The sequence below is a fragment of the Pleurodeles waltl genome, chromosome 1_1 (genome assembly GCF_031143425.1).
Source record: "Pleurodeles waltl isolate 20211129_DDA chromosome 1_1, aPleWal1.hap1.20221129, whole genome shotgun sequence".
Taxonomy (NCBI): Eukaryota; Metazoa; Chordata; class Amphibia; order Caudata; family Salamandridae; genus Pleurodeles; species Pleurodeles waltl.
In genome coordinates, this window is record NC_090436.1 from 936,675,417 (window position 1) to 936,701,394 (window position 25,978).

Genomic DNA, 25,978 nt, shown 5'->3' on the forward strand with positions numbered 1-25,978 from the left:
ATAATTAGAGTAGGTAAGGACAATGACATAGTATTAGTGAGAGGTTTCTTTGAGCCTACATTAACTTTTGGCACAGCATATGCGCACAGGAACAACTTGGCAAACTTGCTTACACCATTAGAAAAGAGCTTCTTAGATCACACAGATGATTGGAAAAAGGCATTAAAGGAGAAGTTAGAAAAGGGTTTAGAGAAAAGGACTTATAGAAATAATTATGCTTTTAGTGAAATAAAAACACAAGGAAATTAGATTTAGATGCGCAACACGTAGGAAAGCTTTGTATATATAGAATTAAATCTCACACTGACACTCTATTTGTGGGAACGAGTGAATGTAGACATGTGTTTTTGTTTCAGAGTAAATGGACATTAATGTTGAATGGACAGGGTCCAGCGATTCCTGCTATATATTACATTTGTGGACCTAATGCTTATTACCGTCTTCCAAGAGGATGGTGTGATACATGCTATATGGGGATAGTTTTCCCAAAGATATTTTAAATTGATGACCTGAAAAGGTTTCCGAAAGAGACAGAATTACATCATATTAGAGAAAAGAGAGAGTCTCCTTCTAGGGTAGTGGGAGATATATTTGGAGCAATAATTCCTTCAGTAGGAGTTGTTCTGAATTTGATAAAGATTTGAAAGTTGTCTACTATTGTGGATAACATGATGACAATTTTTTCAGGAGCCATGATCCTGGTAGATACAGAATTAGCTGTGGAGAGAGCTATGACTCTTCAGAATCACCTTGCATTAGACATTCTTTTAGCAAACGATGGTGAAGTTTGCAAAATGTCTAATTCTAGACATTTCTGCTCATTTATTCCTGATAATAGTAAAGAAATTAGAAGCTTAATTACTAATCTGACTAATGAAAGTACTGATTTGAAAGAACTGAAAGAACCAGGTGTTTGGGAGAAAGTTGGCAAAGGATTTGCTTCAATGGGAAAGTGGCTCAGCAACATTGGGAAAGGGATACTATTGAAAATAATACAAGGGATATTGATTATTGTGGTTTGCATAGTTGGAGCTTGGGGAATATGTAAATTGTGTAGGAGGATCAAATTGGGGAAATCGAAAAATAATCAGAGGAGGGAAGTAATGGAAAGGGAAAATTTGTTTAGAAGAAATCTGAAAAAAGAACAAAGATTTGAAGGGACAGAGATGACAGAATTTTAAGCTGAAGCAAAAATTTGTGTGGGAAGATTTAGTATGATGACACATTTAGTCATCACAGGACTGATTGATTACGCTGAGGCCCATATTTATACTATTTTAGCGCCATATTTGCGTTATTTCTTTATGTAAAAGCGGTGCAAACTTACAAAATATAATTGTATTTGTAAGTTTGCGGTGCTTTTGCGTCAAATAATGATGCAAATGCGGCGCTAAAAAAGTATAAATATGGGCCTGAATTCATTAATAATTATTCATGTATTCTGAGGATTGAATTTGCATAGAAAATGAGTTAATGTAGATAAAAATAATGCACGCATTTGAAGGTGTGCCCATCACAAAGTGACTTATTAATGTGAAATGTTGAGCCTGTGTTTGATTAATGTAGTAATATGTCATATTAAGGGTTACGCATTATGTATTAGCTTTATTCATTGTAAGCCTTAACTTAGAGAGGTCTTGGCCTTGTTGCACAGCCTCATGTCAAGCTGCATTTCTTAATCGACTTATAGAACGTCTGTTTAAAGAATTAAATTGTGATTTTCCACTGTCATGGTCAAGTACTCGTAGCTAAAAGTCTTTCTCATGAGAACTGCTTGCTAGAAGATGATGTACTAGCTAGGATACAATGTTTGATGTAAGGTTTGTAAGACTGACCTTCCCCGAAGAAGACAATGGATGCACTGACTGGAGTATAAGCTGCAACAATATTGATTTCTAACAAGCCAAACGATTGGAACAAGAGAAGAGGAGCCAATCATAGACATGTGAACCATATGCTAGTAGAAGTGTAGATTTGGGGTTTTAGTTTCATTGGACTAACTACAAACATGCGATTCTTCAACCAATAGGGACATGGGAAGTAGTTTTAGGAAATCTAACTTAGCCGAATGCACCAAGAGGAGGTACCACCTTTATTTTCTTGACCGTCCTGAGAAGAGACTTGCTTAACTTTACTGCTTAAAGAGACTTTGCTTTTTCTGAACTTTGATTCTGAACCTGATGCCTTGCTGACTGAACTGATGTCCTATTGACGATGACTGTCACAGCTTGCTGAACCATACTGAGGCCAGGTATAAAGATGATGCTACTGATTGTTATGTCTATTTGCTTTTGTTTCTAGGTACCAACCGCTACTTTTGACAGAGCCGTAGCTAGATGTTTTCCCAAATTTGTGTTGACTAAATTCTTTTGCATGAAGTCCAAACATGGTATTCCAAACTGATGTTAGTTAGGGTTCTCATTGATGATGCTCGCTACATGTAGTAACAGTTGATGTCTTTTCTTTGCTGAATCTAAATGTATGTTATTTCGTGTGTGCAGTTATTCTTGCTATTAATTTGTACTGTAACCTTAGAATGTGAAGTAGCTCAAGCTTTGATTAGATTGTGATTCTTTCGCCGCTTTGGTCAGCCAGTGTTGTTTTTGTATGTTTACCATTTTATTTTGAGACTAAGTTACATGACATTAGCATTGTTAATATAGGGAAATAAACATTCTAACTTTTACAGAAAGGTGTGGTTATTCATGGCCGAAAGGTCATGGTGTGTGGAAATTACTGACTCCTATTGATTATTGATGTCATTGATTGTTAATGCTATTGATTTTCATTGGTATGGGGTTACATGGTGGGAACTACTCGAAGCACAGTCAAAGTCTCCTTGTAAGTTTACTTATTAAGGTCTTACGCGCTAACACCGAAGCAACTCATTTTCATGATATATTATTGTAAGAAATTGAGTTTTTGATTGAGGGAAGCGAAGACCCGTCACAAGCAATAACCACAATCCTTGCCAAGATGAACCATAAAAGCACACAAACAGAATCTGTGTCTAATGCTCTGGTAGCTCAGCACAAAAGCAGTCACACTTAACTTAGGGACAATGTGTTAAGTATTCATGCAACACAAAACAGTAATAAAGTGAAAACACAACACAAGAAAAATCCCAAATAAATTTAGAAAATTGAAGTAAATATTATTATTAAATAACAAGATACCAATACAAATTAATTCCAATCAGTAGAAACAAAGTTCTGAATATTAAAAGTTGAAAGTGAAAAATAGCACCTAAAAGATCACAGCACCATCCGTGGGCATCTAGTTACGTGAAACTAGGGAAAAGTAAAAAGTATAACTGAAGGGATATGAAAAATAACTTTTATTTTGATGGATGTACTTTTTGGGGTGGCTGTTCATCCTTTAAAACTGGTTAGGATCCCTACCCCTGTCACAGACCAGGCCAAGGACTGGTCTATCTATCTATCTATCTATCTATCTATCTATCTATCTATCTATCTATCTATCTATCTATCTATCTATCTATCTATCCATCCAGCCACCCATCTGTCTATTAATCCATCTATCCATCTACTGTTGTTTTAGAATATTTCATATGTCCTCTGATCATATACACTATACAGCCTTCCCTCTCTTGTCACGAAGGTCATAACACTCGATTTTACACCAAGTCATTGACTCTGTGAACAACACATGCCAGCGGGGATGGGTGGGCAGGTGGGGATAGGAGAGCAAGGGCTAAAGGCACCTGAATGAACAGAAAGTAATTTCTTATTTCTCCATTACCAATATTCTTCAGCCTCCATAGGTGACTGGGACTGAAATAACAGAAGTTGAGCGAATTGGAGAAGGATACCAGGGAGAGGGTATTAGAAACTGTTCCAGGTAGCCAATTCTTTTGTGCCTAAATCTTTCAGCTGTGGTAATTTTCCATGGAAGAAACTCTGCTGGTGCTAAACTGCAGTGTCTGTTCAAAATACAATAAAAAAGCACTGGGCATTTAAGAGGAGGGGGACACCAAAGGGGCTTAAGTAAGGATTATTCTGTACAGAGTACTTTTTCGGCAAACGCTGGGGCTCCCTTCAGGACAGCAATGTACTTAAAACCTATTTCATTGATTCATTCATATGAGATTTTCTTCTTTCCTGTTAGAGAACCCTGTGTCTGCATTCCGTGGGGTAGAGAAGAGGATACAGGAGCAGCCAATACAGAAGAGTTACCTCTAGAAAGGTCCATAAAAAAGGCTATTTTATTCAAGTGGATGGAGTTTAATGAGATAATAGCCTAGTTTTATGTCCAAACTCAATGCTCTGGTTGGATCAGGGGATCTTATGTGAGGATGTGTTCATATCACTTGTGCGCTAAGTAGCATGGTAGGCTGCCGGTCAAAATCATAGTCAGTCTTCTACAAAACACCAGTACGAGGCTTCATCCGGTACTCAAGGCCAATAATACACATATGCCCTACTTTGTTAGTGAGCAATGGAGGCCAGGCAAGGGGTCCAGTTTATTTGTAGAATTTGTGAGATGTTTTGCCGAGTTCCGACCAGAATTTCTCAGAGAAGGCACAGTTGAGTATCATGTGCTGCAGACCACCTGATTCCTTCTTGCAGCTCCAGCAAGTGTCAGAGTTGCGGAGACCTAGTTTAAAAAGTTTAGTGGGATCCAGTGTGCCATATAAACAGTCCAGAATCTACTTTGTGAAAATGATTGTGTAATCTTGTTGGAAGTGAGTGTATTGTTTGTATTGTCTAACAGTGACTCACATTTGTTTTGTATCGATTTAGTTAGGGAGGAATTTGTGGGAGTGAGGAGAAAGCTTAATTTGGAGGCTATATGCCCCCCTTTGACTAAGGAGCTCAAGGTATTTGGGAGCTCAGGAGGTCCCGGCTAAAGGGGTAAAAGTCTATGTCATAAAGCCCAAATTTGGATGTGAGCTGGGAGAAGGGTATCTGTTTGGAGGGAGATCCCAGGTCTCCTACTAGCAGGATGCCATTTTGTGCCATTTCTTTAGAAACAGTGTCTTGCCCTCTGATTTCAAGTAGTCATTATGCCACAGTGAGGATAGAAGAAAGAAGCACATTTTGTTTGGGAGTTTGTTATCAATCTTTTGAAAGGCCTGTGCTGTATTGGAGAGAATGACTGAAGAAAGCTCAGTTTTTTTTTCTTAGTGGTGATAAGTGAAATATGGGAAATTGCTCTAGCATGATCGTTTTCAATGGTTAGAGGATTGGTATTAGGTGGGGAGAACCAGAAACGTCCTTGTCTGGCTAAGTAAGCATTTTGGTATCTTCATATTGTCTGGAAAATGTAAACCTCCAAGTTTCTTTGGGAGTATTATATCTACTTTGGCAAAGAAAGTGTCTGAGAGGTAGATTTGAGACATGCTAATCAAGAAGTTAATAAGGAGGAATCATCGTTTTGATTGATTCAATTCGACCCCACCAGGTGATTAATCTGGAGGACAACTTATCTAGAATATCTTTAATTTTGTTTAATGTTGTTTTTTCATTGTCATCAAAGGATTCTCTGAGGTTTTGGCTGAACCAGATTCCCAGGTATTTTATTTTGTTTGGGGCCCATTTAATACCATATTCCCTGATGACTGAACTGTTGCAATGGACATCAAGAGGTAGAACCTCAGATTTGTCTTTTTTTAAGGCAGTAGCCTGACATTTGGGCATAGTCATTGATGGTAGACATGATGTTAGGTAGAGCCGAGTCAGCTTGGGTGGTGTAGAGGAGGATGTCATCTGCATAAGCTGGCACTTTTTGTGGGCCTGCAGAAAAGGGGATACCAGGAATGGAGGGGTGCTCTCTCATTTGTATAAGAATAGGTTCCATAGTTAATAGAAATAGGAGGGGGGGAAGGGCCAGCCTTGTCTGGTTCCTTGTTGTAGGTTTAAGGTGTTGAATAATGTTCCACTGATGTTTATTCTCACTCTGGTCTCCTTGCAGAGGGCAAGAATCATTCTAGTGAAGGTAGGGCCCAGGTTAAAAGTGGTGAGAGAGTGGCATGAAGAAAGACCACAAAGGCCTTATTAAGCATCTTTTCCCCATCTAATGCGATCACACAGATGGGGCGGTTGAGAAGGTTGGCTTTCTCTATGATGTGACAGAAGAGTCAAATGTTATCTGCGCTGAAACTGCCTTTGATTAAACCAGATTGCGACGGATAGATAATTTTTTTGTGAATGGGTTCCAGCCTGAGTGTGAGGATTTTAGCGTCAATGCTAATTAGGGAAATTGGACTGTAGTTTTTGGGGTTGAAAAGTTCTTTCCCTTCTTTGGGAATGACAATTATGGTGGCTTCTGCCACGGTGCGGTCTACCATACTTGTGGAAGAGGAATGGGAAAAAGATCTTCTAAAAGGGTGATAAGGGAAGGTACCCAAGTTTGGTAAAAGGAGGCAGGGAAGCCATCCGTGCCTAGTGCCTTCCTCGGAGCAGATTAATTGTATTTGTAATTTAATTGCGTATGATGAGATTCTCGAGTAAAGATTTGGTTTTGTTGTCTATTTTGGTGATGGGGATCTTATTGAGGTATTCCATGCAGGTGTCATAGGGAGAGTGATTGCTTTTCGAGTAAAGGTTCCGATAAAAGTTTTTAAAGGTGGAAAGAATATCTTTCTCTTTAGTGGAGAGTATGCAGTGTTTATTGGTGATGGAGGTTATCCTGAGTCTACAATAATTTTGTTTTAGGTAAGAGGCTAGTTATTCTCCATCTTTATTTTGACCACAGAGATTGATACCTTTATGCCTTTGGACGATTATGTGTGCTTTGTTGCTTAGTATTTTATTGCAGTCGTAATTTTGTTAAATGTTTTAATTGTGTATTGTCTCTGGATTGTTTAAGGTATTTTTAAAAAGTTTTTATTTGTTGTTTCAGGTTGTCAAGAGTATGGTTATCCTGTTTTTGTTTCCATGACATTAGTTTGATCATATGTCCCCAGATGGTGGATTTGAAAGTATCTCACTCAATTTGAGGGTTAGGGCCTAGGTTTTGTTAAACTCAATGAATTAAGTAATCTCTTTTTGAATTTTGTCTCTAAATGAGGGGTCCTCTGAGAGGAGGTCATTAATTCTCCATGATTTAGGTTTAGGTGAGGTGTGTGAAATATCCTATAGGAGGGAAATACAAGTGTGATTGAATACTAGAATAGGCTTGATGGTGGGGTTGAAAGTGACTGGGGCAACTAGTATATAATCTAAGCGAGAAAAGGAGTGGCGAGGGTGAGAGGGGGATGAGTAGCCTTTGCCTGTACAGTTGAACAGTCTCTAAACATCTTTCAGAAAGTGATCTTTGTATAGATTTAGCATTTGTTTGTCAGACTCATTTGGTCTAAATGGGAAGGCAGAGTCCCTATCTAAGACTCCATCCCATGGGAGGTTAAAATCCCTCTGCATGCAGGAGACATAAAAGGGAAACTAGGGGTTTCCGCTTCAGAGTGACCCTTAAATATTCCTTAAATATTTCAAACTTTTGGCAAATGCCTTGACATCTTACTCCTCTGGAAAAGTCAAGCATGTGATTTAGTGTTTTGCCTTGTTCTTCTCAAGCTCAGCTTATCACTGCACATTCATCTCCAGTCAATAGAATGCTTAACGGAAGCTGTATGGATGGTAGTCACTTGCTGTCCTGTTCTGGCAACGGAGAATGAATTTAACCTCTGAAACAGACTTAATAAATCACCTCCCTTTCCATTTAAGAGACCACCAATATACATCAAGATCAACAGAAAGCAGTTCCTCTCCAAAGTTAGGAAATAGAAAGCAGCAGTGAGACAGGACATTAATCAGTAAGAAGTGCTTATGGTTCAATGTGAGTCTCTATTCTACTGGAGTGCTCATGTAAAATGTCTCATCCAGAATACAATGCTGATGATAATCTTTGTCCCCATGAGCTGCTGCTGAGATTAGACCTCACTACCCCAGTATTAATATATCTTCACTGACTCCTCTTGAGGCCCCGGTTGCATTTAGACGTGTTTATCACTTTCAAAGTACTTCACTTTGAACAACCTACATGTTCCTCAATAGGCTTATTATCAGCCTTAGCTGCACAAGAAAGCGGTCGTCTGGTCATGGTGACTCCACAGACTGAAGAGAAGAAAAAATTGGCTCAAGCATTCTCATGCCATACCCCAAATCCTGCTTTGGATATCTTTTCTAGAAGACATTAGGAAAGCTGAAACCTGCTTGGGTTATGTAAGTCATTGAAAGCCTAGATCTTCCTCTTGTTCTTTCAGTGCTATGTCATAGTCTCTGCTTCTCTGATGTAATTGTACATACATTAAGACAGTTCTAATCTAACTGTTATGACATATCCTGATGTTATATATAAACACCTATATGGTGAAATCTGCACTATTTAAATCCCCAAAGTAAATAAAAATGATAAACCCGGCTGTCAAAATGGTTTGAATTTGCAAATAGACTGAGCAATCTTTCTACTGGATTAGCAGGCCATTCAGCTCAGGAATCATGTATTCTTACAATGCAGGGCTGCACATACAAGACAGGGGATTGGGTACCGGGATTCATGGCAACGTGTGTTTTCATGATATCTCGGGCAAGTGCATCTCTAGCTTCTGAGTTCTTATCTTCATGCTATCTGGTTTGACATTAGTCTGGAGCTTGAATACAGTACTTTCGGTGATACAGCAAGGGCTGAAGTCGCAGCTTAACCTTCAAATTCTGATGAGGGGCTCCCCCTTGAGGCTGCCTATCCTATTTTAGTAACGACAGATCACAGCAGTCTAGGGTGCTAGGTTATGATGAGGCTTTGGGCTTACAGGAATTGCAGGACCTTTACTGTGAGGGGAAAAGGAGAAGGTGTATTCTAAGCAAAGAGAAATGGGTGACAGTTTTCATGGTTTTCAAGATCTTCTTGTCACCATTACAAAGCAGCTGACCACTTGGACAGTTCGATTGGGCAGGCTTACTTCATTGCAGGGCATTACAGAAGCAAGGGCTTCCATGGATTCTAGCTTCCGTTTGGGGAGCTGGGCTGAGAAGAACATTCTGCCTCTGGGTGCCGTCCACAGACCGACAATGTTCTAACAAGAAGGATAGCATCCCAAGAGTTATCAGCACCTTGGTTTGCTCATTGGAAGCATATTTGCAGATATACACACAGTTTTCCTCTACAGGTTCTGTGCAATGTTCCCAGCATTGTATGCATAGGGCACAGATTCATTCACCTGCCAATAGCTGGAGGACTTCTTGTACATATTGCTGCTACCAATTAACTTCTCTGGATTGTGGTCAAGATCAAGAAGAATCAAGCAGAAGGTGGCAATAGCTATCCTCCCCAAGTGTGAAGTCTTTTTCGGGTTTGGAGATTGTGCAGGCTGTTTCAATATATGAAAGATTTGAAGACGCACCTCTTTAAAGAACATTACATCACAATGCGTCACCCGTCCACTACTCCGCTTCCTCTACTCTTGCTCTCTGACTTAATGTTTGCGTTTCGCCATGTACAGCGCTCCGCTGATTTTTGGCTAGATTTGCGCTATAGAAATTCCATATATACACATACATACCATATCAAACATAAGTCAACAGTGTGAATCTGCACTTGTAAAGGGAGGTATTTTCCCATCGAAGTGAAACATAGGAGCGCAGATGCATTTTAATATCAAGCCAGTGTCTATAGAGTTTCATATCTGAGAACATTCCATACACACAGCTGCAGTGTATTGCCGTCCCTCACAGCATGCCTCTTGCAGGGAGTTCTACATGAAAAACACGCTTCTCGAGCCTCAGGAGGGTTTTAGTAGAAAAGCTGCAGGGTGACAAATTGCTCTATTTCCAATTAGCCTGCAATGTGTGTGAAAACATTCCTTGGCAAGATTTTTTGGCACAGCGCTTGCTCTTAAGTGACTGCATAACAATGAAACACGTTGTTTCGTGTGATAGTGAAGCACTGTACAGCACTAAATATTTCTTTCAAAGACACTGTTAGATAAAACCATCACACAGGACTGTGTCTTTGAGATGCATCTTACTTGTATCCAAGCTGTCTGCAGACCACCGCTGCATCCTTGTCAGTCCATCCGTCATCACATATGGTCCCCCACTGGCCACCGATGTAAATCTCCACTCGGCCCTCCTTCTTGGTTTCTCCATCCATCAGCCGTATGGGGGGACCTGGAAAGACATCACAGCAGTGAGCATCAAAAACATGAAAAGAAGAGCAGCCAGCATGGCAAAAGATTGTTTTATGATGTCCAAGAGGAAAGGCTAGTGTTGCAACGAGGCAGAAAGACAAGAATTCGGCAGGAGGAAGATCAGAGTGCTAAAATTCCCAAGCTACGGCATATTTCCAGTTCTTCATAGCAATAGGAGTATAAATAATCAAAACATTTCTCGTCTAAACTGATCACCTCGTCCCTCCCACCTCACGTTCTTCCAGACAACCTCCCGCCCAATGCCCTTTTTGAGTATGGCGACTTGAGAAAGAAGGGAGAGTTACGGGAAGAAAGGAGGAGAGAAAGATCGATAGGGGAAGAAAAGAGTGAAAGAGAGTGTGTGCAAAAATATAACTCTTGAATTTGAAAGCCATGTTCGGTAAAGGAACAGCAGCCTTTTACAAAGTGATTGAGGTATTTAAGAAGTAGGAAACATAGGTACGTGTTAGTTTTCTATAATTCTTATTTATACCAATGTTTCTTTAGCTCAAGCATCATCTCCGTTTTGTTGTCCGGTGTCCTTTACATAGTTTTCTGAAGGTGATACAGAGAAATCTTTAGAAGCACACAAAAACTGGTGGGGTACAATGCACAGGGGTTGAAGGTAGCACTGGGTGCAAATTAGTGTTAGGTTGTGGTGCAATTCAGCTTACTGACTGAGTGCATCATTCATCTAAAAAGGCTGCCTTAGAGCGCATGGGAGGCTGCCTTAGAGCGCATGGGTAGAGAAATCAATCCAGTCTAATGTCACAGCTCAAAAAAATAGCTAACAATAGACACCGTAGACTCTTGTTTATACAAACTTTATTGATTTGATATAGTTTCAGTACAATATCAGTGTATGCTCAAGTAAATAAGTCTTAGATTTTAATGGAAAAAGATATCACTATGTGCTGGACTTTTTGCCTTACGCAGGGTCATCCCCAGTCTTTTTGCCTCCTTCCTCCTGGTTTTTCTGACCTCTTGCTGTTGGCTCTAGGACTCTGAGCACTTTATCACTGCTGACCAGTGCTAAAGTGTAGGTGCTCTCCCATCTAAAGGTTGGTATTATTGGCTTATACCTAATTGGCATATTTAATTTACCTATAAGTCCCTTGTACAGTGGTATCTCTATACCCAGGGCCTGTAAATTAAATACTAGTAGTGGGCCTGCAGCGCTGCTTGCGCCACCCACTGAAGTAGACTTTCAAACCTGTCTCAGGCCTGCTAGCACAGGGCCTGTGTGCGCAGTTTTCTGCCACAGGGACCTGGCATCTAAATTTACTTGCCAGGCCCAGAACTCCCCTTTTACTACATGTAAGTCACCTCTAAGGTACGCCGTAGCTATCCCTCTGGGCAGGGTGCCATGTATGTAGAAAGGCAGGACATGTGCCATATTGCATGGCCTGTCCTAGTAGTGACAAACAGCCTAACTTGGTGTCTCACTGCTGTGAGTGCTGCCTTCTCATAGGATTGCATTAGAAATGCCCTGCCTTATGTGTAAGGGGTATTGTCTGATTTATGAGGGGTAGCGTAGGCGTGTTTGGTATGGTTGTGATGGTGATAATAAATGCTGCTTACTGGTGTGGGTGTATTTTTTATTACTATCACAGAAATGCCACTTCTAGAAAGTGCACATTTATCTGTGCTTATGACTCTGGTGTTTTGTAGCTTGACTCCAATCCACGTCTGGGCAGAGTGACAGTTGGGGCTTTGTGCATACTTTTCAGACAGCCTGTACATAGGGAGGGTGGAGGTGTCACAGAGGTGCATCTGCATACTGAATAGTCTTCCTGGGCTGAGAGAAGGGTGAGGCGGGGCACACTTACATTTGTAAAGGCTGTGCCCTGGCCTCACACAATAGGGTCGTTAACCCCCCACTGATGTTTGGAGCCTGTGCTGAAAGGAGAGAGGGGCACTCCCAGAACCAGTTGTAACTGGCTGGAACCTCCTCTCCCTACCATTGTAAAACACTGTAAGAACTGACTATAAGTACAGGGGAATTTTCCCCACAATTTGGAGACTCTTTGAACATTCTTGGAACTTGAAACTGGACACAGAACACTGATGAATGGACTCACCAGGAAAGCACCTTGGACTGCTGCTGTTGTGCTGACCTGTGAACTGCCTGGTCACTAGGAGGAACTGCCACCATCTGCACCCCTTGTGCTGGCCTGTAGCTGGGCCCACCAGCCCTGTGCTTCTTCTTGTCCTGCTTGCTCCCAGGGGCAGGGTGCTGTGTACCCTGACCCCTGCAACGATCTTTACATCTTTGCCCAGAGCGCTTTGGAAAAAGGCACTCTCTTAATTACTGGGAAAAAGATCACCGCCGCAGCCTGGGTTTTAGATGTGCCCTAGCGCTTTGAAAAGCGCTTTAATTCTACCAAAAGTCACCGCCGCAGCCCGGGTTTATAAAAGGGCCGTCGCGCTTCCCTAAAGCGCTCTGCCTTTATTTAGAACCCCAAGGATCACCGCCGCAGCCCCGTGGAAGCTGTTGGTCAAAGCGCGAGTGTTACGCGCTTATTAGTGCCCCAAGGGCACGGGGAAAACGAAGCTGGAGAATCCGGAGCAAGCGTGCTCCTAGCGGTGCCCCCGGGGTAGGGATCGCTCCGAGGAGCGCCCCCGGGGCACCGGCAGGCCCAGTCTTGGGCCAGAGCGTCATCGGAGCAGGAGGGAGAGGAGGACGCCTCTCCCTCGCCTTCCCAAGCCCTGGAGGGCTCTCCTTTGATTTGGGGGCCGGGCGGTAGCCTCACCGGAGCCTCGCCCGTGCCGTCGGACCCTTGTTGGCCCCCTCGTGGACCAGTGGTATTTCTGGAAGTCTCCCCCCGTGTGAGGGAAGGTGGAGGCCCGGGGGGACCCCAGGAGTTCGCGGGTCCCTGGAGGGGCCCGTTTTCAACCCGGAGGGGGTGCGTGGAGCCCCCCTTCTCCCTTGAGGATGTCCCTGACTTGGGCCCCCCTTGTGATGGCCGGTGGAGGCCCCCAGTAATCACAGTCCCCAGGAGGGGCCTGTTAGGAGTACCGAGGGGGTGTGTGCCATCCCCCTCACCCAGAATTGTCAGGAGGCCCCCGTTTTGCGCACAGGAGCGCCGGGGGCCCCATTTTTCACCTTCTTCGTTCCTCAGGCACTGGAGGTGCCTTTACCATCAAAACAGGTACTCCCTAAAAGGGGTCCAAATATATAATCTCAAGTTCTTCCTACAGACTTTGGCTGATTGATATATTGCCTACGTGTTCTATGATGCTTTTACATATATATGCAAATGTTCCTTTTATGGGCATGACTTGCTAATATGTTTCCCTAACTTGCCGTATGTTTTCTAATGTTCCTACTATGGGCGTTTTATGATATTCTTATGACAAGTGTTCTAATGTGATAACGTGTTTCCTGACTACTGCTTATGTTGCAGAATACTGAGTAACCTGTGTGTTATGTGTGACTACTGCTAATTTGCAGAGTAACTAATGTGTAACGTTCTGACAACTGCTAAGGTAGCAGGATAGTACTGATATGTGATGTTTGGTCTAATAATTACATTGTGTACAATACAGTATATTTTCATATAATCTGGTGTTGTGTTTCCTTTGTGGTGGGGATATTGCATCACATGTGTTGTGTGTGTTGTGCAAACGCTTTACACATTGCCTCCGGGTTAAGCCTGACTGCTTGTGCCAAGCTACCAAGGGGGTGAGCAGGGGTTATCTTGGACGTGTAACTCCCTTGCCCTGACTAGAGTGGGTAAGTTCTGCCTGGCTGAGGTGCATACCCTAGCCAACCAGAAACCCCATTTCTAACACTATGGCATTCAGTGTACTGTGTGGTTTGTTCGGTAGAAATATCATACATTACAGTAGCTTCACATGCAATAAGCCATCCGTGTTGAAGTTGGGTATTAACTCAGTGGGAGTGTGTGTGTGGATATGGTGGTGGTTCCATCGTGCCTGATGGTACAGTTGGAATAACTACCTAGCCCTCCCCATCAGATTCCACATCCATTGCTTTGAGGCCCTCCATTAATGCATCCCAATCGAGCGAGATGGGTTTTTTACGAGACCTCTGTGCTCTTGCCTCCGCAGGGCAGCGCTCACAGCTTTTCCCCAGCCTTCCATCTCCTCCCGTCAGTGGTCTATTTGGGGAGGCTTTGGGGATTTCAAATGTCTCTTTATGAGCCTCTTTTCCTATAGTTGGGCCAGCTTAGCAAACCGGCCAATTACTTTGGATCCCTAGGGTTTGTGATGAAAGCCTACAAGACATTGTGCAGGGGTGTTCCATTGATTTAAATCTGTGATGTCTGATAGGGCCGCTGTGATGCCTACCCACTAAGGGGCCAAATCCAGACAGGCGGACAACATAAGGAGTAGGTCAGCATCCGAGTTTTTACCACAGAGATAGGCGGATGTGGTGGAGGAGAACATTGTGTTGATCCTGTGTGGTGTTAAATATGCTCTGTGTAATATGGAGTATTGAATAAACGTGAGTCTGGCATTGCATGATTCTTATTTGAGGTATTCTAGGATTCTGGTCCAGTCCCCGTCTGAAAGTTCAAGATTCGGTTCAGTCTCCCATTTGAGTTTTATTGAGCTAAGTGAAGTCTTTGAATGTGCTCTGATCCTGCAATACAACCAACAAACTAGATGCCTGCCACTGCCCATACTATGTAAGGCCTGAAGAAGTTCATGCATAGGTGGCTCCTACCCATTGGGCGCCCAGTGCCTCCGTATATAACCAAGTGTGCTTGCATGCGTCAGAAAGAGGGTTTCAGGTAGTTCATGCAGCTGTACAAAGTTTGCATGTGACATCAGTGCACCATCCTGGAACAAAGAGTCTGTCGTCAACTATTCCCATTGCTCCCAGGAAGTCAGCCGTCACTCTGTCAGTGAGTCTGAGTGTTAGAAATGGGGTCTTTGGTTGACAGTCAGGTTACCCCCTCTTCAAGCAAGGACCCTTACTTTAGTCAGGGTAAAATAGAATCACCCTCAGCTAACCCCTGCTTACCCCCTTGGTAGCTTGGCAGAGCAGTAGGCTTAACTTCAGAGTGCTAGGTGTAAAGTATTTGTACCAACACACACAGTAACTTAATGAAAACACTACAAAATGACACAACACCAGTTTAACCTCTTAGCTGCTGGGCCTTCCTCCCCCCCATCCAGTGCTGAGCCCTTTTTTGGCTATTTTGGGTAGTTCGCGCTTAGGTCTTCATAACTTTTTGTCCACATAAGCTATCCACGCCAAATTTGCGTCCTTTTTTCCAACATCCTATGGATTCTAAAGGTACCCAGAGTTTCCCCTGGGAAAAAATGGCTGCCGAAGAAGGCTTGTGGTTTTTACCCTGAAAATGGCATCAACAAAGGGTTTGCGGTGCTAAAATCACCATCTTCCCAGCTTTCAGGAACAGGCAGAGTCGAATCAGAAAACCACATTTTTCAACACAATTTTGGCATTTTACTGGAATATACTTCATTTTTACTATTTTTGGTGCTTTCATCCTCCCTCCAGTTAGTGACAGGAATGGGTGTGAAACCAACCCGGAAAGCTAAGTGTTTCTGAAAAGTAGACAAAATTCTGAATTCAGCAAGGGGTCATTTGTGTAGATCCTACAAGGTTTTCCTACAGAAAATAACAGCTGAAAAAAAAAATATTGAAATTGAGCTGAAAGAAACAGCCATTTTTCTCAGTGTTTTACTCTGTACCTTTTTCCTGCAATGTCAGATTTTTTAAAACAATATACCGTTACATGTGCTGGACTCTTCTGGTTGCAGGGATATGTAGGGCTTGTAGGTTCATCAAGATCCCTAGGTACCAATAAATGAGCTGCAACTTGCAATGGGTTTTCATTCTATACCGGGTATACAGCAATTCATTTGCTGAAATATAAAGAGTGAAAACTAGGTATCAAGAAAACCTTTGTATTTCCAGAATGGGCATAAGATAAGGTATTGAGCAGCAGTGGTTATTTGCCCATATCTGAATTCCAGGATGCCCATACTAGCATGTGAATTACAGGCCATATCTCAAATAGACATCTTTTTTACACACTGTCTTACATTTGGAAGGAAAAAATGTAGAGAAAGACAAGGGGAAATAACACTTGTTGTGCTATTCTGTGTTCCCCCAAGTCTCCCGATAAAAATGGTACCTCACTTGCGTGGGTAGGCCTAATGCTCGCGACAGGAAAGGCAATATGGACACATCACATTTTTACATTGAAATCTGATGTGTTTTTTGCAAAGTGCCTAGCTGTGGATTTTGGCCTCTAGCTCAGCCGGGACCTAGGGAAACCTACCAAACCTGCACATTTTTGAAAAGTAGACACCTAGGGGAATCCAGGATGGGCTGACTTATGGGGTTTTGATCAGGTTCTGTTACCCAGAATCCTTTGCAAACCTCAAAATGTGACCAAAAAAACACTTTTTCCTCACATTTCGGTAACAGAAAGTTCTGGAATCTGAGAGGAGCCAAAATTTTCCTTCCACCCAGCATTCCCCCAAGTCTCCCGATAAAAATGGTACCTCAGTTGTGGGGGTAGGCCTAGCGCCCGTGACAGGAAATGCCCCAAAACACAACGTGCACATATCACATTTTCACAAAGAAAACATAGCTGTTTTTTGCAAAATGCCTAGCTGTGGATTTTGGCCTCTAGCTCAGCTGGCACCTAAGTAAACCTAGCAAACCTGCACAGTTGTGAAAACTAGACACCTAGGGGAATCCAAGATGGGGTGACATATGGGGTTTTGATCAGGTTCTGTTACCCAGAATCCTTTGCAAACCAAAATGTGGCCAAAAAAACACTTTTTCCTCACATTTCGGTGACAGAAAGTTCTGGAATCTGAGAGGAGCCACAAATGTCCTTCCACCCAGCATTCCCCCAAGTCTCCCGATAAAAATGGTACCTCAGTTGTGGTGGTAGGCCTAACGCCCGCGACAGGAAATGCCCCAAAACTCAACGTGGGCACATCACATTTTCACAAAGAAAACAGAGCTGTTTTTTGCAAAGTACCTAGGTGTGGATTTTGGCTTCTAGCTCAGCTGGTACCTAGGGAAACCTAGCAAACCTGCACAGTTTTGAAAACTAGACAACTAGGGAAATTCAAAATGGGGTGACTTGTGGGGCTCTGATCAGGTTCTGTTACCCAGAATCCTTTGCTAACCTCAATATTTGGGGAAAAAAAAAATTTCCTCACATTTCGGTGATAGAAAGTTCTGGAATCTGAGAGAAGCCACAAATGTCCTTCCACCCAGCACTCCCCCAAGTCTCCCGATAAAAATGGTACCTCACTTGTGTGGGTATGCCTAGTGCCCGTGACAGGAATAGATCACACAACGGTCAATGTTGGTACTTACATGAGGCAACTGTTGACCCTGGGGTGATCCATTCCTTACGCAGGCACTAGGTATAGGCCCTCAAGTGGGGTAGTGTTTTTATCAGTACAGGTGAGGAATCACTGGGTGGTAGGAATTTTGTGGATCGCAGCATATTGTGTGACAGAAATGCAAGAAAAGTAGAGTTTTTATTCAACATTTCAGCTTTGCAGGGTATTCTGGGTAAGAGAACTTTGGGGAATCCACACAAGTCACACCTCTGTGGACTCCCCCGGATGTCTAGTTTCCAGAAATGTTTGGGTTTAGTATGTTTCCCTATATAGCCACCGAACCCAGGACCAAAAACACAGGTGCCTGCCTTACAAAACCAGTTGGTTATGTGATAGATAATTTTGATGTCTCCACAATACAATTTGGGCAGTGGAATTCAGGGCTGAACTAAATTGGGGAGCTCCCAAGAGAGCACCCTCTCTGTGCTTGCCTCCGAATTCACCTGCTCTCTGGGTTGGGCTAACCCACTATTACCCTGTTGCACAGACTGTGCTTGCGAAGGGACAACAGGACTGCCCTCATCACCTCCCTCACAATTTACTGGAAGGAGTTATCCAATGGGTCTCCTCCAACTGAAAAATCACTCCCAGAGTCTGCGCCATTGTCCTATCCCTCAGATGCTGTCTCAGTATCTGCTGTCTCAGTCTCTGATCCTATACCAGAGCTTTCCTCTATAACCAGAGTGGCGTCAGCAGCAGTCATCCATTAAGATGCCATCTCTGCTATTGGCTAAACTGTTGCTCTAAAACACTAGCCTACATAGACAGTCACAAAATTGCTGGTGCGTGTGTGTGATATGTGCAACAGTAGAGGCCACCTTACCTGCGCTTCTTCCTTCAATCAGCTCGTTCTTTCAAGACACTCAAACACCTTGTCACATACCATTCGTCACAGTCTTTAGCACCTCCTGCGCCCAGTCCAACAATCATTATTGGTGTTCCCACTCCCATGTCCTCCTCCTCGGATTCCCTCATTATCTCCCAGCAAACGTGCTCTTCATCTCTCCATAGCCACCACACACCCCGCACATACATTTCCTTTGTATTATAGCGCAGGTAGTGGCTGACTTTACTAATGTACTCAGCTATTTACATAAAATACAGATTTGCTCTTTGCAGTAGTCATATTGTATTGTAATTGTATTGTAATCGTATTTATATAGCGCTTACTACCCTGGACGAGGCGTCAAAGCGCTTTTCGATGAGTAGCACGCTACTCTGGAACCCAACAAGAATTAGTGATGGATTAGTATCGGGAAATAATGAGTACAGTTTTAGTATTATTATGAGTTAATTTGAGCCGCGGATATGAGAGTTTGTTAGTTAGATTGACTGGAGTAATGGAGGGGTTGAGGAGGAAAGAAATCCAGAAGTGTTAATTGGGAGTATATCCTTCATTTACTCAACCCAAAGGCTTGGGATGAGTAAAGGGGGGTGAAGGAGGGAAGAGTATGTGGAAGGGTTAGGGAGAGCATAGTAGCAGGGTGAGATAAATGCGGGAGAATTTAGTAGGGTTGTGTGGGAGGTCACAGTAGTAGAGTGAGGTTTGGTGAGTTAGATGTGGAAGCGGAGGGAAGAGCTTAGGCAGAGTTATTTAGGAGATGAAAGTGGTAGAAGGGATTTGGGATGAGTCAGAGTGAGAATGGAGGATAGTTTGATAGAGACATGACATATGATGATGAGTAGATAAGTGTGATAAGATGAGAGCGGGAATTCCTAGATATCTAGTATAACAACCCACCCAGGAGCCATGCAATGATCCACGAACATGCCAAGCACAGAAACAACATATACACATACATACATACATATATATATACACACACACACACACATGAATACACACACATATGCACATACAATACATAATTAGAACCATGGGTAAAAAATACTTAGTCAAACAGGTTTAAAGAGTGTGTGTGTATTTTATTGTTATGACATAGTAGCGATATATATTTTCTAAAGAAACTATAAATAAATAGAAATATACACATTATCTGAAAAAATATTTATCAACATAGGCATATGCAGTTCATAGTTGTTTGAATATGGTGGTTATGAAGGAAAGAGCCAACTCCTGAATAGTTTTCTGAAGACAAGAAAGTTATCTGTGGCTCTTATAGTTGGGGGTAATGAATTCCATAGTTTGGCTGCTTGGACAGAGAAGGATGTACCACCTATAGTCTTTTTCATGTATGGTGGTGTTCTAAGGCTTCTGCACTTCTTTATGGCACTAAAACTGCCACTAGACAAAAGTCTGATCCTTTTGTAGCAGAAACATAATCACAAGACTTACTTGACTTCTTTATTGCTGCCTAAAAGCTACAGTTGAAATGCGTCAGTTGAAGTATGTGCACTGCTTTGAAGACGCAAGCTGCAACTGCAAGACAACTTGTGGCAAATATGTATATATATATATATATATATATATACATACATATATATATATATGACAAAAGTGATATATCTATATAGCGATATATATATATATATATATATATATCTACATGGATATATCTATAGATAGATCTATATATATATATATATATATATATATAGATCTATCTATAGATATATCCATGTAGATAGACATATCTATCTACATGGATTGATATATCTGTATATATATATATATATATATATATATATATATATAGATTTGGTAGTTGTAGGGTTTCCTTGGGGGCCCTACAAGTACTAAATAAAGAATTGCCCTCACAGGGGGTCGCCCTACCTATGGGCGACCCCCTGTTAATTTCGTTTTTTTTTTTTTTTTAAATTAGCCCCTGGGGGTGGCCTCAACATTAAAATTAAAAAATATGGCCCCACAGGGGGTCGCCCTGCCTATGGGTGACCCCCTGTCAATTTCGTTATTTAAAAAAATATATATATATTAGCCCCTGGGGGTGGCGCGATTGCGCCCCCCAGGGGGCCCCAACATTGACATTTAAAAATATGGCCGGGGGGGGCGGCCCGTTTTTCTAGGGGGGCTGACTCCCCCATGTGAAATCCCTGGTGTCAAGTGGCGTTTCATACAAGGCCTTCCCAAACGTGGGGAAGGAAGTTTGGGGCCGTTTTCCCCATCGGAGCAGGAAGCGGCCATAGGGCTTCCTGCTCCGATGGGGAAAACAACACTGTTTGGCGCGCTGACGTCTCAAAGGGGTGGGTGGGGGGAGGCACGGAAGCTCTTCCATGTCTCCCAGGGCTTAAAAAAAAAGAAGAAACTCCGAGGATTTTCGAACCCCCTCCCTGGTATCGGCCACTGGTCGTGACCTGCACCAGGGAGGTAGTGCGGGCGTCAGCCAGTGTCCAGCGCCCGCATTAAAGGGGTTAGAAAAATAGGAAATATGTATCTAAACAAAACAAGACCAAAACGACAAAATTCCGACAAACACAAGTCAAGTTATGAATTTTTAACGATTAAACTCAAAAATAGCGCTTAGAAACAAAAAATGCTTCGATGAGGTGTTAACACGGCATCGTAACGGAGTCGTTCCCAACAATCCAACAACAGCGGCACCGGAAACAGAGTCGGGTAGACCCCCAGGTACAGTACCTTGGTGAAGAAATGAAAACAAGCCGATGCGCAAAGTCAGGGATCGCGGCATCTGTGCAAAACGTTGAATCCGCGCACTTCAAGTGGCGTCGGTCACGACGTGATGCGGCGACTTCCAAGGAGTCGCAGACTTCGGCGGGACTGCAGCGGTGTCAAGCCTGCGAAGGTCATCGTGTTCCAGCGAAGATTACGGAGTCGGTTGCAGGCAGCATCACCAGATTCAGCAGCGACATTGGTCTGAAGTCATCCGAACTCGATTTCCTTGGATTTTCACCAGCTTTCCCTTCAAGGGCCCAGGGACTGGATAGGGCACCACTTGTCAGAGCAGGAGTCTCTCCAGAGACTCCAGGTGCTGGCAGAGAGAAGTCTTTGCTGCCCCTGAGACTTCAAACAACAGGAGGCAAGTTCCAAATCAAGCCCTTGGAGATTTCTTCTCAAGATGGAAGGCCCACAAAGTCCAGGCTTTGCCCTCTTACTCTGGCAGAAGCAGCAACTGCAGGATAGCTCCACAAAGCACAGTCACTGGCAGGGCAGCTCTTCTTCCTCAGCTCTGCAGCTCTTCACAATGCAGAGGTTCCTCTTGTTTCCAGAAGTGTTCTAAAGTCTGTGGTTTTGGGTGCCCTTCTTATACCCAATCTCTCCTTTGAAGTAGTCCTATTTCAAAGCAAAGTCTCTTGTTAAAGTGAAATCCTGCCCTGCCCAGGCCAGGCCCCAGACACTCACCAGGGGAATGGAGAATGCATTGTGTGAGGGCAGGCACAGCCCTTTCAGGTGTGAGTGACCACTCCTCCATTCCCTCCTAGCACAGATGGCTCATCAGGATATGCAGGCTACACCCCAGCTCCCTTTGTGTCACTGTCTAGTGTGAGGTGCAACCAGCCCAACTGTCAAACTGACTCAGACAGGGAATCCACAAACAGGCAGAGTCACAGAAATGGTATAAGCAAGAAAATGCTCACTTTCTAAAAGTGGCATTTTCAAACACACAATCTTAAAATCAACTTTACTAAAATATGTATTTTTAAATTTTGAGCCCAGATACCCCAAACTCCACATGTCCATCCGCTCCCAAAGGGAATCTACACATTAATCAGATTTAAAGGTAGCCCCTCCATGTTAACCTATTAGAGGGACAGGCCTTGTAACAGTGAAAAACGAACTTAGCAATATTTCACTGTCAGGACATATAAAACACACTATATATGTCCTACCTTAACCATACACTGCACCCTGCCTTTGGGGCTACCTAGGGCCTACCTTAGGGGTGCCTTACATGTAAGAAAAGGGAAGGTTTAGGCCTGGCAAGTGGGTACACTTGCCAAGGTGAATTTACAGTTAAAACTGCACACACAGACACTGCAATGGCAGGTCTGAGACATAATTACAGAGCTACTTATATGGGTGTCACAACCAGTGCTGCAGGCCCACTAGTAGCATTTGATTTACAGACCCTGGCACCTCCTGTGCAATTTACTACGGACTTACTAGTAAATCAAATATGCCAATCATGGATAAGCCAGTTGCATACACATTTTGTAAAGGAGCACTTGCACTTCAGCACTGGTTAGCAGTGGTAAAGTGCCCAGAGTAACAAAAACAGCAAAATCAGAGTCCAGCACACATCAACAACCTGGGGAACAGATGCAAAAAGTTAAGGGAGACCACGCCAAGGATGAAAAGTCTAACACGTGTCCCCCCTAAGCTGAAAGTGGGGAGCAACTACCCAACCTCATGGGAGTTCTCATCACTAAGGCAGAAGAACCTGGACAGACCATCAGCATTGGCGTGCTCTGTACCAGGACAGTGTTCCACTGTAAAGTCCATCCCCTGTAGGGAAATGGACCACCTCAACAGTTTTGGATTCTCACCCCCTCATCTGCATTAACCATCTGAGGGGCCTGTGGTCAGTCTGAACTCAGAAGTGAGTCCCAAAAAAGTAGGGTCTTAGCTTCTTCAGTGCCCTGACCACAGCAAACGCTTTACGTTCTATTGCACTCCACCTACGTTCCCTGGGTAGTAACCTCCTGCTAATGAAGGCTACGGGTTGATCTAGGCCCTCTTCATTAAGCTGTGAGAGTAATGCTCCAATACCATGCTCTGAGGCGTCTGTTTGCACAACAAACTCCTTGGAGTAGTCAGGTGCCTTCAGCACAGGTGCTGTGCACATGGCAGCCTTCAGGGCATCAAAAGCATTCTGGCAAGCCTCTGTCCAGATCACTTTCCTGGGTTGCTTCTTAGAAGTCAACTCAGTTAAGGGGGTAACAATGGTACCAGATCCCTTAGCAAACCTCCTGTAGTATCCTGTGAGACCTAAAAAGGCTCTCACTTCAGTCTGGGTCTTGGGAGGCTCCCACTTGTATCAATCTTAGACTGTAGGGGTGCCACTGGCCACTCCCTACCTGGTGTCCTAAGTACACCACAGAACCCTACCCTATTTGGCACTTGCTCGCCTTAATAGTGAGACCTGCCTTCTGCAGGGCCTCCAACACTCTCCAAAGGTGTTGCAGGTGTTCCTCCCATGTGTAACTAAACAGAGCAATGTCATCCAGGTAGGCGACACTGAACTCATCCAGCCCAGCCAACACCTGGTTGACCAACCTCTGAAAGGTGGCAGGGGCATTCTTCATCCCAAATGGCATCACTTTAAATTGAAAGTGTCCATCTGTTGTAGAGAATGCTGACCTCTCCTTGGCCCCCTCAGTTAAGGCAATCTGCCAGTACCCAGATGTTAAATCAAACGTACTGAGGTACTTGGCAGCTCCCAACCAGTCAATGAGCTCATCAGCTCGGGGGATGGGGTGTGCGTCAGTCTTGCTGACTGCATTGAGTCCCCGGTAGTCCACACAGAACCTGAGTGGCACCAGGTGCAGCAGCCTTTGGGACCAATACCACTGGGCTGGCCCAAGGATTGCTGGAGTGCTCAATAAACCCTAGGGTAAGCATTTTGGATACCTCATCCTTAATGCATGCCATGACCCTGTCAGTCACCCTGTAAACCTTCTGTTTAAAGGGTGTACTGTCCCCAGTGTCCACATCATGTGTGCACAAGTGTGTGACTCCTGGGATCAGGGAACACAGTGAGGAAAACTGTCTTAACATGTGGCGACAGTCACCTTGCTGCTCCTCAGTCAGGGAGGGGGAGGGGATCATTCCCTCCACTGACCTATCTTTTTCTCCTGCAGATAGGAGGTCAGGAAAAGGCTCACTTTCCTCCTCTACCCCATCATCTGTCGCAAGGAGCATGGACAGTTCAGTCCACTCAAAGTGAGGTTTGCGGCGGGTGACATGCAGGACCCTTAAAGGGTTCCTTGGAGACCGCAAGTCCACCAGGTAGGTGACTTTGTGCTTGCGCTCCACTACCTCGAATGTCCCAGTCCACTTATCCTGGAGCGCCTTAGGCTCCACTGGTGCGATCACCCACACTTTTTGACCAGGTTGAAACTCGACCAGAGTGGCATTTTGGTCATACCATCGTTTCATGTCCTCCTGGCTTGCTTCCAGGTTCTCCTAAGCGAGACTCCTGAAGCGGGCAGAATGGTTTCTTAAAGCCAGCATGTAATTGAATACATCCTGTAGGGGAATTTACTAGGAGCTTTCTCCAAAGTTTCCTTAACCAGACTCAAAGGTCCCCTCACAGGGTGGCCATAAATCAGCTCAAAGGGAATAAACCCAAGTCCCTTTTGAGGCACCTCCCTGTAGGCGAACAGAAGGCATGGCAAGAGGGCGTATCACTTCTGCCTTAAGGGCTCTAGCAGGCCCATGATCATGCCTTTCAAGGTGCGGTTGAATCTCTCAACCAGACCATAACTTTAGGGGTGGTAAGGGGTGGTGAACTTGTAGGTTACCCCACACTCCTTCCACAGAGACTTCATATATGTGGATATGAAGTTGGTACCCCTATCAGAGACCACTTCCTTGGGGAACCCCATGCGGGTAAAAACCCCCATCAAAGAACGACCCACCACAGGGGAAGTGATTCATCTCAACGAAATGGCTTCTGGTTACCGGGTGGAATGGTCCACCAAGACCAGGATAAACTTGCTGCCCATGGCTGTCTTGGGATCCAGAGGTCCCACAATGTTAATACCTACCCCCTCAAAGGAGTACTGAGAACACACAAAGGCTGGAGGGGAGCCTTACATTTCCTCCCACTCTTGCCACTTGCCTGACAAGTCTGACAAGACCTGCAATGTGCATCTGAGTGCCTGCGCATTAGGGGCCAGTAAAAGTGGGTGACAAGCCTCTCAAAGGTCTTGTCCTGCCCCAAATGTCCAGCTAAAGGCACATCATGAGCCAACCCTAGTAGGAAGGCCCTGAATCACTGGGGTACCACCAGCACACAGGGTGACCCAGGCTCAGGAACCTAAGCCTCGCTATACAGGAGGCCATCCTCCCAATAAATCAGGTGAGATCCTGGCTCCTTGCCAGCCGGTCTGCAGCCTGCTGCCGCAAACTCTCCAAAGTAGGGCATGTCTTCTGTGCTGCACAGAATGATTCCCATGTGGGCCCCCATTCCTGTTGGCACTGCGACAGCTCAGGGACCTCCCCCAGTTCAGCCACCTGTTCCCCTGTAGGCTCCGGGGCGTCACCCTCAGGCTCCGCCTCCTCCCAGACCATGGAAACTTCTGGGGACGGTTTCCTGCGCCCCCTGCCCTTCCTCTTCTTGGCGGTTCCCTGGGCCACTGTTCCAGGCTCCAGGGGCTCTTGATTACCCTGACGGGCTGCCATTGACCAGGTGGATACGCGTACCCACCCAGGCAGACCCAACATCTCCAAGTGAGACCGGTGTTCCACCTCCTTACAAAGGGAATCCTCCAGGTCATTGCTCAGCAAACAATCAACAGGCATGGTTGGAGTCACAGCTACCTTCAAGGAACCTGAGACCCCCCCATTCAAAGGGAACCTGC

At 44.1% G+C, this 25,978-nt stretch overlaps 1 protein-coding gene across 2 annotated transcripts in view; it reads right to left on the reverse strand.

Moving 5' to 3' along the window:
• The window catches only part of PRSS12 (serine protease 12), a 562,235-nt gene that overhangs the window by 246,753 nt on the left and 289,504 nt on the right, over positions 1 to 25,978 (reverse strand). For both annotated transcript variants that reach the window (XM_069230157.1, XM_069230158.1), the window contains exon 8: positions 9,986 to 10,127. In XM_069230157.1, coding sequence (XP_069086258.1) covers positions 9,986 to 10,127 — 142 coding nt within the window. The remainder of the gene's footprint in view (positions 1 to 9,985; positions 10,128 to 25,978) is intronic.